Source organism: Nomascus leucogenys, chromosome 18 (genome assembly GCF_006542625.1).
Source record: "Nomascus leucogenys isolate Asia chromosome 18, Asia_NLE_v1, whole genome shotgun sequence".
Taxonomy (NCBI): Eukaryota; Metazoa; Chordata; class Mammalia; order Primates; family Hylobatidae; genus Nomascus; species Nomascus leucogenys.
In genome coordinates, this window is record NC_044398.1 from 2,179,051 (window position 1) to 2,194,530 (window position 15,480).

General features: G+C 36.4%; 1 protein-coding gene across 1 annotated transcript in view; it reads left to right on the forward strand.

Moving 5' to 3' along the window:
* CEP162 (centrosomal protein 162) overlaps positions 1-15,480 on the forward strand; it is a 108,273-nt gene that overhangs the window by 40,994 nt on the left and 51,799 nt on the right. The window contains exons 13-17 of the mRNA XM_003258295.3: positions 538-799; positions 10,535-10,668; positions 10,934-11,161; positions 11,699-11,839; positions 14,166-14,278. Coding sequence (XP_003258343.2) covers positions 538-799; positions 10,535-10,668; positions 10,934-11,161; positions 11,699-11,839; positions 14,166-14,278 — 878 coding nt within the window. The remainder of the gene's footprint in view (positions 1-537; positions 800-10,534; positions 10,669-10,933; positions 11,162-11,698; positions 11,840-14,165; positions 14,279-15,480) is intronic.

Here is a 15,480-nt window from a genome sequence, read left to right on the forward strand (position 1 = left end):
TTTTATAGGAAAGCAGTTAACACCTGTGAAGAAATTTACATTTTTACTGATTCTTTTTCCTGTATTCTTGATCTCTTCTGCTTTATAGTTCCCATATTCAGACATTCTACTTGTATTTTATAATTTTGAATTATGTATTTAAGTCATCTCCGGTTCTTTGTGGAATAAGGCAAGGCATTAATAAAAATTTTTAAAGCATCTTGAGAAGTTCAGATAACAAATTAAATAAGATTTTATGTCATTTCAAAATATGTTCTTTCTTTCTGCTGTGTTCTTTCAAGTAATTACACATCTTGGTTTCTGGCAAGCTAATTTTGCTTTATTATTTTGCTTTACTTTGTTTCAATGCTAACTTTGAAGGTCTGCTTCAAAATACTAAAATTCTGATGTATTAGACTGAAAGAACTTAACTATGGTAGTTTGCCTTTTACAAACTACATTATTTGATAATCACTATTGTTTTGCCATCTATGAAATATTCATTTACAACAGTAGTTAAAGTTTAGGTACTAAAGAGCTTTTGCTTGTTGTGTACAGACTTACAGATCTCAACTTAGTTCTGAAGAAGAAGGGGCTGTAATGGGTAAACAGGTACCATACAAGAAGGCCAGAAGTGCACCTCCTTTACTTAAAAGGAAACCCCAGAGTGGATTGTATGCATCAGTTAGGAGCTCAGGCTATGGCAAACCGAGTTCACCACTCAAGGTGTTTTCTACTCTTGAAAAGAAAACTTCAGAGGGCATTATAAAAAGCAAAAACTTGAGATCGATTTCCACCTCCAATCAACCTAGGAAAAAAGGTAATCATATACTCTTTATTTAGTATATTGTTTTACTTTCTTTGCTTCCCTGGAAGAGAATTAAGGTACCACATTCCATTTGTAACATTCAATTTGCAGGAGGCAACAGGGCTTGACCTAGAGTGGTGGCAGTAGTGGTGATGAAAAGTGGTTAGATAAGGATATATTAGAAGGTAGAACCAAAAATCTGAAGAATTGGTTTTGGGTTGCTAAGATTTTTGGCTTGAGCAACTGGAAGAATGGAGTTACACTCAGCTGGAATGGGGAATAGATTTGAGAGTTGGGGGAAAACTGGGAGTTTAATTTTTGAAATGGTAGTTTTGAGATGTCTATTCAACATGCAAGCAGAAGTGACAAGGAGGCAGTCAGATGTAAAAGTCTGGAGTTCAGGAGGGAAATATGGATTATAGATACCATTTGGGAGTTGTTGAAATCTGATTGAGAGTACCAAAAGAGTGAGCATAGATAGAGGGAAAGGAGCAAGCCAAGGCCTGAGGCCGCCGATCATGCTAACCTGAAGAGATCAGGCAGAAGAGGAGGAACCTGCAAAGGAAACAGAGGGAGGTTGAAAGCATCCTGAGAGCATGTGGAATCCTGCAAGTCAAGAAAGTATATTGAGAAGGACTGCTCTGTTATTTACTGCTGAGAGATTACGATAGATGAGGACTGAGAACTGCTCTTTCGGGTTAGCAAGGAGGGGATGATCAATAAAGTGGACAAGCAGTTTCCATGGAGAGGTGTTTGTAAAAGGCAAATGAAATGGCAGTAAGCGGGAATAGAAGGAGTGGAATGGTGCTTCAAGTTGTAGACCACGCTATAGATAGTTGCTGTAAAAGGCAGCAAACTAATGGGCCAGTAGCTGAGATGGAAGGTGAGACCAAGAACATTTTGGCTTTGCTTTGTTTTTATGAAATAAATGATTGTTTTGTTTGTATGATGTTAAGAAAGATTTGATAGAAAAATAATTGACAATGTACGAGAGTGAGGGAAGAATTGCTTTGGCAATGTTTTTGAGTAGAGGAGCTGTAATGGGATCTGGTGCACAGTGGAAGAAAGGTTGCCATTAGACAGTAACATGGCTAGTTCCTGCATTCTAGGAACTGTGGAGGCAGATAGGAAGGGAGAGTATATGCTGGCAGGTGGTTAGATGTGGTGAGGAGAGAATGCTTTTTGTGATAGCTCCAGTTTTCTCTGAGAAATAGAAAGCAGTATCATTAGATGAGCATGAAGATTAGGCAAAGGTGTTTTGGAGGTTACAAGAGAAAAGAGAAGATATGAAGTAGCCATCTAGGAGAGTTAGACTGTCAGGAGCCAAGACAGTCTAATTAAAGTTAGTGATCATGAATTTAAATTTAAATAACAATTAAGTTGTTATTTAACAAGTTAAATAACCAAGTTGTTTAACCAACTGTTAAACCAGGTGTACTTGGTAAAACAGTTGGGTTTACCAAGAAATACATTTTTGCCAAGTGAAGCTGATGATGTGTGTAAAAGTGATTAAAATGGTTGACCATGGAATTTAAGTTGAGCAATGAAGGAAGAAAGGGCATCAAGGGAGTGTGACACAATGTGCAACAGGTACGATCCATCAACTGTGAGTCCTAGTGGGGTCAAAGGATTATTGGAATCTGGGTACCAGAGGTTGTGAGGTGGGAAAACAGAGATGATAGTCATAGCAGGTGATTAGATGAGGGAATGAGACTAGGGAGTGGTTGCATTACTGATAATAGTCTAGGAAAGACCTAAACTATGCCGATGGGAATTAGTATCTGAGATGGAAAGAAGCTCAAGGAACCAAAAGCCAGGGAGTTGAAAGGATCACCTGTGAGTATGTTGAAATGACCAAGAATGAAGACAGAGGTAATGTCACAGTGAGTGAAAAAGAAATGAGAGGACTGATGAGGAAGTTGCTAGATGAAGACTAATATTTTTATGAGTAAAGTGAAATAATATTCTTAAACTCATTTTTCATATTTTAAAATTGTATAGCATTTGTGACATCCAAAATAAAAATAAAACACATTAAAATTTATAGTAAAGTATAATGATGGACCAGAAATGTTTTTATACTGAACTACTTTTTCTCATTAGACTATTAAGTATGATGTTTTTAATCTGTTTTTTATTGAAGAATTGCCCAGAGCAGTTTTAGTTTTATTCAGAGGAACTGTAATTCCTTTGGGATAGTGGTTACTTGTCAAAGGTTGAGTTCTCCAAGAAACAGAGTTTGAGATGAGATTAGTGTTCAGAAAATATACAGAATGCAGTTAAAATTAAAATCAACATTGGTTAGGATGAAGAAAAAGTCCAACTACTGGAACTTAACCAAATTAAAGGCATCTTTTCTTTTATGCACAAAGAGTCCAGAGATAGGCAGTTCATGGCTGGAAAGCTGTGCTAGGAACCAGATCCCTTTGTCTTTCCTGATGCAAAATCCCTAGTATGTGACTGTTGTCTTAACTGTCACAATGGCTACTCCGCCTCCGGACCCTGTCTATGAGGTAGGGTGAAAGGTTAAAGATAGATGCCAGCCAAATCATCAACTTCCTGATCAGGAAAATTTTTGCATCCATCTTAATGACCTTTGATCTTGTGGCCGTCAGTTGCATGGAGTTGAGGGGGTCGAGTATGTTTATGTACATTGCTGCTCAGGACAGAATTAGATATTTATTAATAGGAAGGAAGAGAAGGTTGGCAGTTAGCAGTACCAGCCATGTGGTTGTTTTCCTTTTTAGTTTTGATTAATTTTCTTTGGCTCTAACTTGTGTTTTATTTTTAGACTAAGTATTTTTTTGTCATGAAAGGATAAAAATTCTTATTGTCTTTTCTTATTAAGAATTAAAAAATTCTTAATATATGCTTATTATTTAAAATTCAAAATTACAGAAAAGTAAAAGAAGAAAGCAATGATTTAGCCAGAAACAACTGTTGTTATGCTGGGTGAGCAGATTCCATGCATCTCACTATGTATATACTTATATAATAGAAGGAAATGTGAATGAATGGACGGAAGGAGAGAGGCAGATGTGGATTAATGGACAAAATATTTTATAAGAATGAGATTACACTTTACAGGTTCTTTTAAAATAGGATATTAGATCTAGGTTTACTTATATCTATAAGAAGAAAAAGAAATTTCTTCCTAAGAAATTGTATATCTGAAAATACAAGGAAAAGATTATGAAAAATCTTTAAGGAAAGAGATTATGAAAAACACTCAAAGATTGCCATAACTGTAGTGTTGTTTCTTAACTTTTTTAATTTTAGACATTACCAATCAATTCCTTGCCTTCTGTGAAATATAAAGCATATTATATCCCCAACTTACATGCCTCCTATTCATTTTTATTTTATTTTTAAGGTATATTTAGTATATTCTGTCCTACAACTTTAATTTCCCTCAGCTTTTGGATTTATTTCTTGGTTCGGATTATTAAAGAGACTGAATGCTTTTCACTTGTCTCTTAGCCATAGTTTCTCTATTCTGGAATTATTTTGATTGGTTTCTTTTTTGACTGAATTTTCTTATGCATTGCTATTTCAAGAAGGTTTCATGGGTTCCAAATTCTGTAGTGTTTTCGTGTTTAAATTTCATATTCCAGCAAATTTTTTTCATGTGTAAAAGGATAAAGTACTGCTCATGTGCCATTATTTAAAGTAATTACTTGACAATTTTGGCTTTTGTTGCCATTGCTTTTAGTGTTTTAGACATGAAGTCCTTGCCCATGCCTGTGTCCTGAATGGTATTGCCTAGGTTTTCTTCTAGGGTTTTTATGGTATTAGGTCTAACATTTAAGTCTTTAATTCATCTTGAATTAATTTTTGTATAAGGTGTAAGGAAGGGATCCAGTTTCAGCTTTCTATATATGGCTAGCCAGTTTTCCCAGCACCATTTATTAAATAGGGAATCTTTTCCTCATTTCTTATTTCTGTCAGGCTTGTCAAAGATCAGTTGGCTGTAGATGTGTGGTATTATTTCTGAGGGCTCTGTTCTGTTCCATTGGTCTATATCTCTGTTTTGGGACCAGTACCATGCTGTTCTGGTTACTGTAGCCTTGTAGTATAGTTTGAAGTCAGGCAGCATGATGCCTCCAGCTTTGTTCTTTTTGCTTAGGATTGTCTTGGCAATGCGGGCTCTTTTTTGGTTCCACATGAACTTTAAAGTAGTTTTTTCCAATTCTGTGAAGAAAGTCATTGGTAGCTTGATGGGTTTGACATTGAATGTATAAATTACCTTGGGCAGTATGGCGATTTTCATGATATTGATTCTTCCTATCCATGAGCATAGAATGTTCTTCCATTTGTTTGTGTCTTCTTTTATTTCGTTGAGCAGTGGTTTGTAGTTCTCCTTGAAGAGGTCCTTCACATCCCTTGTAAGTTGGATTCCTAGGTATTTTATTCTCTTTGAAGCAATTGTGAATGAGAGTTCACTCATGATTTGGCTCTCTGTTTGTCTGTTATTGGTGTATAAGAATGCTTGTGATTTTTGCACATTGATTTTGTATCCTGAGACTGCTAAAGTTGCTTATCAGCTTAAGGAGATTTTGGGCTGAGACAATGGGGTTTTCTAAATATACAATCATGTCATCTGCAAACAAGGACAATTTGATTTCCTCTTTTCCTAATTGAATACTCTTTATTTCTTTCTCCTGCCTGATTGCCCTGGCCAGAACTTCCAACACTATGTTGAATAGAAGTGGTGAGAGAGGGCATCCCTGTCTTGTGCCAGTTTTCAAAGGGAATGCTTCCAGTTTTTGCCCATTCAGTATGATATTGGCTGTGGGTTTGTCATAAATAGCTCTTATTATTTTGAGACACATCCCATCAATACCTAATTTATTGAGAGTTTTTAGCATGAAGAGTTGTTGAATTTTGTCAAAGGCCTTTTCTGCATCTATTGAGATAATCATGTGGTTTTTGTCTTTGGTTCTGTTTATATGCTGGATTACATTTATTGATTTGCATATGTTGAACCAGCCTTGCATCCCAGGGATGAAGCCCACTTGATCATGGTGGATAAGCTTTTTGATGTGCTGCTGGATTCAGTTTGCCAGTATTTTATTGAAGATTTTTGCATCGATGTTCATCAGGGATATTGGTCTAAAATTCTCTTTTTTTGTTGTTGTGTCTCTGCCAGGCTTTGGTGTCAGGATGATGCTGGCCTCATAAAATGAGTTAGGGAGGATTCCCTCTTTTTCTATTGACTGGAATAGTTTCAGAAGGAATGGTACCAGCTCCTCGTACCTCTGGTAGAATTCGGCTGTGAATCTGTCTGGTCCTGGACTTTTTTTGGTTGATAGGCTATTAATTATTGCCTCAATTTCAGAGTGTGTTATTGGTCTATGCAGGGATTCAAGTTCTTCCTGGTTTAGTCTTGGGATGGTGTATTTGTCCAGGAATTTATCCATTTCTTCTAGATTTTCTAGTTTATTTGTGTAAAGGTGTTTATAGTATTCTCTGATGGTAGTTTGTATTTCTGTGGGATATCTAATTAAAGAGCTTCTGCACAGCAAAAGAAACTACCATCAGAGTGAACAGGCAACCTACAGAATGGAAGAAAATTTTTGCAATCTACTCATCTGACAAAGGGCTAATATCCAGAATCTACAAAGAACTCAAACAAATTTACAAGGAAAAAACAACCCCATCAAAAAGTGGGTGAAGGATATGAACAGACACTTCTCAAGAGAAGACATTTATGCAGCCAACAGACAGGTGAAAAAATGCTCATCATCACTGGCCATCAGAGAAATGCAAATCAAAACCACAATGAGATACCATCTCACACCAGTTAGAATAGCGATCATTAAAAAGTCAGGAAAAAACAGATGCCGGAGAGGATGTGGAGAAATAGGAACACTTTTACACTGTTGGTGGGACTGTAAACTAGTTCCACCATTGTGGAAGACAGTGTGGCAATTCCTCAAGGATCTAGAACTAGAAATACCTTTTGACCCAGCCATCCCATTACTGGGTATATACCCAAAGGATTATAAATCATTCTACTATAAAGACAGATGCACACGTATGTTTATTGCAGCACTATTCACAATAGGAAAAACTTGGAACCAACCCAAATGTCCATCAATGATAGACTGGATTAAGAAAATGTGGCACATATACACCATGGAATACTATGCAGCCGTAAAAAGGATGAGTTCATGTCCTTTGTAGGGACATGGATGAAGCTGGAAACCATCATTCTCAGCAAACTATTGCAAGGACAAAAAACCGAACACCGCATGTTCTCACTCATAGGTGGGAACTGAACAATGAGAACACTTGGACACAGGAAGGGGAACAGCACACACCGGGGCCTGTCGTGGGGTTGGGGGGAGCGGGGAGGTATAGCATTAGGAGATATACCTAATGTAAATGACAAGTTAATGGGTGCAGCACACCAACATGGCACATGTATACATATGTAACAAACCTGCACGTTGTGCACATGTACCCTAGAACTTAAAGTAAAAAAAAAAAAAAATGGAGATAAGGTTTGCAAAGTGGCTAGCTTGGCTCTTGCACATACAGGTGTTAAGCAAAGGTTATGCCTTACCACATCCCCTAGGGATGTTCCTCAAAATTGTATTAATCAAAGCATACTTTAAAAGTTTGCAAAGATGCTCAATGGTTGAATAAATTTATTGAAAAAATTTAAATTATTACCAAGAAAGTAAATATATGCAAATTTAAATAAAATTGTTAATGAATCTCATTTATCCCTCACCCAGCTTCAAAATTATGAACTCCTGTTCAGTCTTGTTTCATCTTCATTTCCAGCTACTCTCTTTTTATTTTGAAGCTAACCCAGACATTATATTATTTCAACTGCAAATATGTCCATATGCATCTTTAAAGATAAGGACTTAAACACACCATACCATTATCTTACCTTAAAAACGTAACAATTTTTTAACATTATTAAATATCCAGTCAAGTTTAAATAGCCAAATATCTCATAAATGTCATTATTTTTTACAGTTTATTTGATTCAGGATCCAAATATATTTAAAAATGTAATGAAAAGTTTGGCAGTAGCCAAATATCTAGACTGCTACAAATTCTCAATCTCACATACTGACTTTTCCTAGAGTGCAGAAATAATATTATATCATAATAAAATAATGCTCCCTCATTTGGACAGCATTAATAAGTGCCTTTACTTTGTTAATTCAATACAATTATTTTCCTAGTCTCAACTTGGCCACTAAATAAAGGTGTGTCCTTGGGCTATTCACTCAACTTGTCCAAGTCACAGTTTTCATACTTTTAAAAAGAGAGTGTTGAAGTAAAATTGATTATTCGGGTCAGGCACAGTGACTCACACCTGTAATCCCAGCAATCTGGGAGGCTAAGGCGGGCAGATCACTTGAGGTAAAGAGTTTGAGACCAGCCTGGCCAACATGGTAAAACTCTGTCTCTACTAAAAATACAAAAAATTTGCTGGGTGTGGTGGCGGATTCTTGTAATCCCAGCTACTTGGGAGGCTGAGGCAGGAGAATTGCTTGAGCCTGGGAAGCGGAGGTTGCAGTGAGCTGAGATTGCACCATGGCAGTCCAGCCTAGGCGACAAAGCAAGATGCCGTCTCAAATAAATAAAGATTATTCAGCATGCTTTTATTGTGAACCTCCCGGTGGGAGGCAGGACAGCACAGTGTTGAGGGGAAACACCCAGCAGATCTGGCCTGGAGCCCTGCCACGTATAGGCCGCATGAGCTGGGATTAGTTCCTTAATCTCTCTTTGTCTCAGTTTCCAAGTCTGTAAAATGCAAATGAAAGAAAACCAAACCCAGAAAGTTTTTCCTGTATGCATATAGTGGTGGGGTACACGGAAGGGTGGATAAAATGAGAAAATATGAGTACAGTGATTGTCACGTAGGAATCCTTCAATAAACAGTCAATGTAGTTAGGCTATCAACTGGGGAAGGGGATGAGGAGATGAGGCTGGAGGACGGGTGGAGGTGAGAACTGTCTTGTCCACTGTGGCAGCCACTGGCCACACATGGCCACTTAGCATTTGAAATGTAGGTAGTCTGAATTGAGATGTCTTATAAATAAATTACCTTTTGTACTTCTAAGACGTAGTAGACGTGGTATGAACAAACAACATAAAATATCCCTATTTTTAATTATTCATTTATGTCAAAATCTTAATATGTTGGATACATTGTGTTAAATAAATATTATTAAAATTTAAAAAAATAATAATAATTACTTGATACTTTAGTCCACTGAGACAGAAGTCAAAATTAAGAATTCGAGAAGGGAGAACTGCGGCATAAAAGGACTGGCAGACTACAACCATGAACAAGAACATGTGATAGGTTGAGTATTATGTATCCAAAATGCCTGGTACCAGAAGTGTTTCAAATTTCAGATTTCGTTGGATTTTGGAATATTTGCATTATGTTTACCAGTTTAGCATCTCCAATCCAACAATCCAAAATCTTAAACATTCCTGTAAGCATTTTTCTATGAGCGTCATGTTGACACTCAAAAAATTTCAGATTTTAGAGCAGTTTGGATTTTGGATTTTCTGATCTGGGACGTTCCACCCGTACTAGCTGCCATGTCCTAAGGCTGTGCTAGCAGATCACACCCCATTCATTTAATGAGCCTCCAGTGATTTGGGCATTTTGAAAGCCTGCTCTTACAATGACTCAAAACAGTCTCTTCATGAACACTTTTAGAAATTTTTCCAGAAAACTTACATCAGTCTAATTAAATATGATCATAACTCTGTAAGGAAAACCTTCACATACCTGGAGAAATCATTGAAATAAAATCTTTTGGTGAGGGACTGTTGGTAATTTGTTTTTTCTTTTGACTATTCTATATTTTCCAAATATTTAATAATCATGCATAACATTTGTAATTAAAAAGTAAACTCTACATTTAAAAAGCATCTTGAATAAATTACTTTAAAAATTTAAATTTTGAAGTTCTTAATTTATGTCTAAAGCAATCAGATATTGTCTACTGAACTCAGGACCTGTAGTATTTGAATATGGACCTTAGGATCCCTTTTAGGTACTGTTCTTAAACATTGTTTATTATTAACTGAATAATGTATTAGCCTTAGAATGATTTCTTGTTTAAGAATTTACAGGTTACCTTAAAAGCTGAAAATTGGAACAGAATGTATATTAATCACAGTTTTTTATAATTTAATATATATTGCCAGGTTTTTATAGCAGTGTTAATCTTTTAAAATCTGATTTAGATTAACAGTTATAAAATCCTCCATGCAATTTATATTATTCCATTGATACTATAATATGATATACATTGTTTATAAAAAGTGTGCTCTGAAAGCATGCTTAATCCACACCAAAATGTTTCATGAAGTTATCAGCTGCTCCTTGATTTATCATTTAAAAATTTTGATTGATTATTGCTATGAACATTTAACAGAAGAATTTATTTAAAAGTAATAAACTCTGAAAGTTATTTCTATCCACATTCTCACATTTATTTAGCTCCATTTGTCAGTTGACGTGAGTCTTGGGTTAATTGGCCATCTGTGTCAAATTTAGTAAATGTTGATTATAGAGTGGCAATTTTTCTGAATGCAATCAGTTATAGTGAAACAGCTGTGTTATAGTGTAGTCCATCAGCCTATTTTGAGATCCTCGTTTTTGTGTTTCCATTGTATTTTTAGTTATTGGACACAACTGATGAGTACACATTTAACTTTACATTTGTGGTGCATTTATACATTGTTTATAATATTTAGAAATCTTATCTGGAACAAAACTCATCAAGCCTGCAGCTTTGGATAAACCAGCTCCCAAAACTGAAAGTTGCCTGGCTACTCCTAAGAAGTCTGAAGATCCCACAGAAACTGATTCCTGTATTCAGTTTCAGACTGTAGGTATTAAATTCAAAATTCATAATCATAATGTTTTATGTTCTAAAATTATATTAAAACTAAATTATGTATAACAAAATATAATAAGGACTGAAATGTCTTTTCTTTCAAGTGATACTGTAATCACTCTTACTAAACAGTTAATTTTCTTATATAATAGAACATTATTAACCATGTCCTTTTTATTCTTATTTTTAATTAACCACCTGTGTTCAAATCTTATACATAAGTCTACTGTAATGAAGTAATGCTTTTTCTTGAAAGGATTCCTTAGGATACTGTGGAGAGAACAAGGAGAAGGAATTACTTATGTTTAAAAGAGTTCAGGAAGCAGAGGAAAAATGGAGGGGTGCGCAAGCCCTAATTGAGCAAATTAAAGCCACATTCTCAGAAAAAGAGAAAGAACTAGAAAATAAGTTGGAAGAACTAAAGAAACAACAGGAAAAAGAACTCTTCAAATTGAGTCAAGATAATTATATTCTTCAAGCTAAGGTACTAGACACATTGTTCTGGTTTTTTTTTTATATTTATTTTTAAAAAAATGAATTCCCTGCTAAATACATTGTCATCCTTGGTTCCTAGAGATGTTTAACTTGATGTATTTGCTGTATAAAATATAGTCATGGTTCCAAGAGTGACTCCGTACATGAGAGCCCAAATTTTGAACCCTTGGGGGAGAAAATTAAATTTAAATTGGCTCATTTTTATGGTTTTCTTCTGTTAGCAGTCCTTTTTAAAGAAAAGCAGTTCATTCTGACCTTCAAAGAAATCAAAGTTTGAGCAAGAACTGCCATGGAATGGATAGACCCAGAGGATGACATTGTGTAGCATTTGTGAGTTAATATACTCACCCAGCCCCATCAGAACAAAACAGCACTTTGCTGATTTAACTGTAGTTATGTCGCATTCCAGTGTGTTCAATATTATAAGACAGTTTTCGATCTAAATAAGAGTTTTCTGTTATTCTTTCTCACTTCTCACCTTATCATTTCCTTCCCCAAATAAAACAATTTCTGCAATTTCTCCAAGTTAAGCAGCTTTGAAGAAACAAACAAAAAACAGAGGTGGTTACATTTTGGAGAAGCAGCTGATCCTGTCACTGGAGAAAAGTTGAAGCAAATCCAAAAAGAAATACAAGAACAAGAGACACTTCTTCAAGGATATCAACAGGTATGGCAATTCTTCAGCATATGGCAAATTTACTCTTGATCTGTTAGTTATAAAAATAAGGCAGGCCAGGCACAGTGGCTTATGCGTGTAATCCCAGCACTTTGGGAGGATGAGGCGGGAGGATCACCTGAGGTCAGGAGTTCGAGACCAGCCTGGCCAACATGGTGAAACCCCATCTCTATTAAAAATAAAAAAAATTGGCTGGGCATGATGGCGCACACCTGTCATTCCAGCTACTTGGGAGGTTGAGGCAAGAGAATCGCTTGAACCTAGGAGGCAGAGGTTGCAGTGAGCCGAGATCACATCACTGCACTCCAGCCTAGGCAACAGAGTGAGACTCCGTCTCAAAAAAAAATAAGTTATATTAAAATACTTCTGTGCTTATTTAACAGATAATGGGAATTCTGGCAAATAGGAGGTAATAATTTGACTAGTCTATATATTTCTCATGAGGAGAATTAAATGCTAAAAGTGTGGGTTCTGGACTAGAAAAATCTGGTTTTGAGTCTTAGCTCTACCACCTGCTCTGTGCCTTGGGCATCACTTAATCTTTCTAATCCAGTTTCTTCATCTGTGAAGTGGGGATAATAATATATAGGATCCCCAACTTCCACTGGTTTGACTTAACAAAGTTTTAACTTTTATGATGGGCTCATCAGGACATAACCTCATCATAAGTTTTACTTACTATTTTTTAACTTTACAGTGGATTTATCAGGGTATTAAGTGCATTTTCAAATTAGGACATTTTTTACTTACTTTTTGGCCTTATGGGATATAGCTGTTTGCGGGGCAAGCAAGTTGAGGAGCATCTGTACACTCTTAGTGTGGCACACAGCAATCAATCAATGGAAGTTACCTGTTATTATTTTTAATAGCCAGTTTCTTAAAAACTGTCCTATCTTTTCTTGGTTTTCTGTAATGCTCTTCATTAGACAATATTGGCTGGTTTTGCTATTATATTCAGAAATATGAATCTGAAATTAATTGCTAATGCCCTGAGGGTGAAAAAAGTTTTAATTTAATGCAAGAAAATCTGTGGGTCCTGCAGAGGCAGATGTTTGCAATGTGTAGTGACATCTGGGTATCTTGGTGTTGCTAGCCTGACAGTCAACCAGGACAGGTTTAGTAATCTTCAGCATAAGACTTTATCTTTGTTCTGTGCCTCCCACACCCTTTTTTCTTACTTCTCTCCTTTCTTGTCTCTCATTACATTCTTCTCTTTTGACAACTGTAACTTGAAACTTGAGCCTTAGTAACATGCATTATCACCCAGGGACATCATCAAAAGCATTGCCACATCAATGATTACAATGTTTGCTGTGACCGAATTGGAATGATTTTGCAGGACACACTGCCTTCAGTTACTGGGAACCATTCAAATTCTTCTGCCAGTTTGACCTTGCCATTAAAAAACAGGGGTTTTTAAGAAAATTTAACAGACCCATAAGTATGCCAACCAACCCCTCCAACAGGGACAACACAAAATGTGTGTGTCTAAGTAGTAGGGGGGAATGTTCATTAATTCTGCATGTATTTAAGCACAGGCTGTCTGCCAGGCACTATTCCAGACATGGTAAAACAGTCTATAGTTTGCATTAGATACTCAAAGCCCTTGGTTTGCATCTGATTTTTAATTTTAAACAGGTTAATAAGCCAGGGAGGGCAACTAAGTGCAGATTAGCACCGTCTCTTCTCCCTCTGATCTCAACTGGTTGAGTCACTCTTTAGCTCTTTATCTCAAGCCTTGTGGTGAACTGGGTCTGTCCTCTGCTCTGCCTTGTCCTGACAACTTTCAGAAACACCAGTCTTTAACTCCCTGTTTACAGTCAGTATCAAACACAAGTATGAGCACCCATAGGTACATCTGATCACCTCACCACTGGCAGCCAGACTTCCAGAATCTTCCTCCAGCAGTGATTTTTTTTTCCCCTCTCTCGGGCCAGAAACAGAAAAGAATGTAAAGGATCTTACTGGGTCTTTCCACCCGTGTCCACACAGTCAGGATGTGGTGATTCCTTCAGCCACTCTCCCACTTAACTCCTGTGAAATGCAGTGCATTAAACTGACCTTAGGCCCTCTGGCTTTGAGAATTTTTGCAAATTATTTTTTCAATTAGCCATTTTAAACGTTATGGAAAGAACTGTTTTTAGACACCAAATTTTCTTCAGATATAATATAAAAAGTTAAAAAAAGACTTTACATACGCAAAAACTAAAGAAACTTAAAAGGCCGTTTAAAGGATTAATCTATTATGAGCACATATATTATGTTGTATAAGTACTAATGACTTTTAACTAAAATGCAGTTTTCTGTTTTTAAAAAGGAAAATGAACGATTATATAATCAAGTAAAAGATCTCCAAGAACAAAACAAGAAAAATGAGGAGCGAATGTTTAAGGAAAACCAGAGTTTATTCAGTGAGGTAGCTTCCTTAAAGTAAGTCCTTTTGAACTTCTTAAAATCAAATATACTTAGACTATTTCTAAGCATTTTCTTATTATGTTAATAATACATTTATTTTTACTTAGACATAGTAAAATTTTATTTTTATTTGTACACTCATTTCCAGTTTACATGTTTAATAGTGGATTTTTCTTTTGGTGTTAGATGGCTAGCACATACTTGATAGTATTTTCAGCATATTCATATTTGAATTCATATGAATTTATGTTCATAACTGATTCAAACATCAGTTTCAGGAAATTGAATATACAGTATTCCTCTTGATCAGTCATTAAGAATGAGATAATTAACCATTTCCCAAGGAACCATATGATTAATAACACTAAAAAAGAAAGGTCATACAGTATCACTTACGATCTTCTTGGGTCAGGTTCCATAGAAGCAGAGCCTGAGATGGTGGAGGTCCTTGTGGAGATGATATACTGAAGGATGACTCTCAGGAGAAGGGAGCAAGGGTAGCAGGAACGGCGAGGTAGGGGGAGGGCAAAGAGTGGTCTCAGCTGGAGACTGGCTTCATTCTCCTCCCACCAAGAAGCTCTGGAGAATAGATTGTACCAGAGTTGGTCCCTGCTTGAGGCAAGGGGGCAGCTTCAGTCACTGGCCGGAGTGTACCGTGGAAAGGAGTGGGGGCTGCCCTTTATGCCGGGGGCAGGGGCTGCTGTTTAAAGGAGCACCTGTAAGTTGTTTTCAGCCAGCATTTATCATGGCAGGGTAATGGAGCACCAGCACCTACTTAGGAATCATATTTCAGACTATAAGGTCTTTTGGACGTTACTGCTTCCAACTTTAACATATTAGGTGAAAAAGCCAAGCCCATGAACGTGGACAAGCTAGCATACTATCTTCTTTTAGAAAATGACCACTATTTGTGTGTCCTTTTATATAAACACCGAATCACTCAGAAAGGACCGTTTTCAGAAGTTTCTTTGACCCGTGAATATCATGAATGTTTACCGCATTTATTTATATACTTCTCCCCCCTTTTTGGTTATATAACCTAGGGCCTAAGAGGCAGGCTGCTAATAATGGCTCATACTGATCTTTCAGGTGAAATAGAAAAAGGTGCACTTGGTAGCAGACTATATATGTATATATATATATATCCTCTTTTTCCTGGTAAGTTGATAAGTTTAACCCCAGGCCATGTGTGATAATCTGCACAGTTGTAATGCATG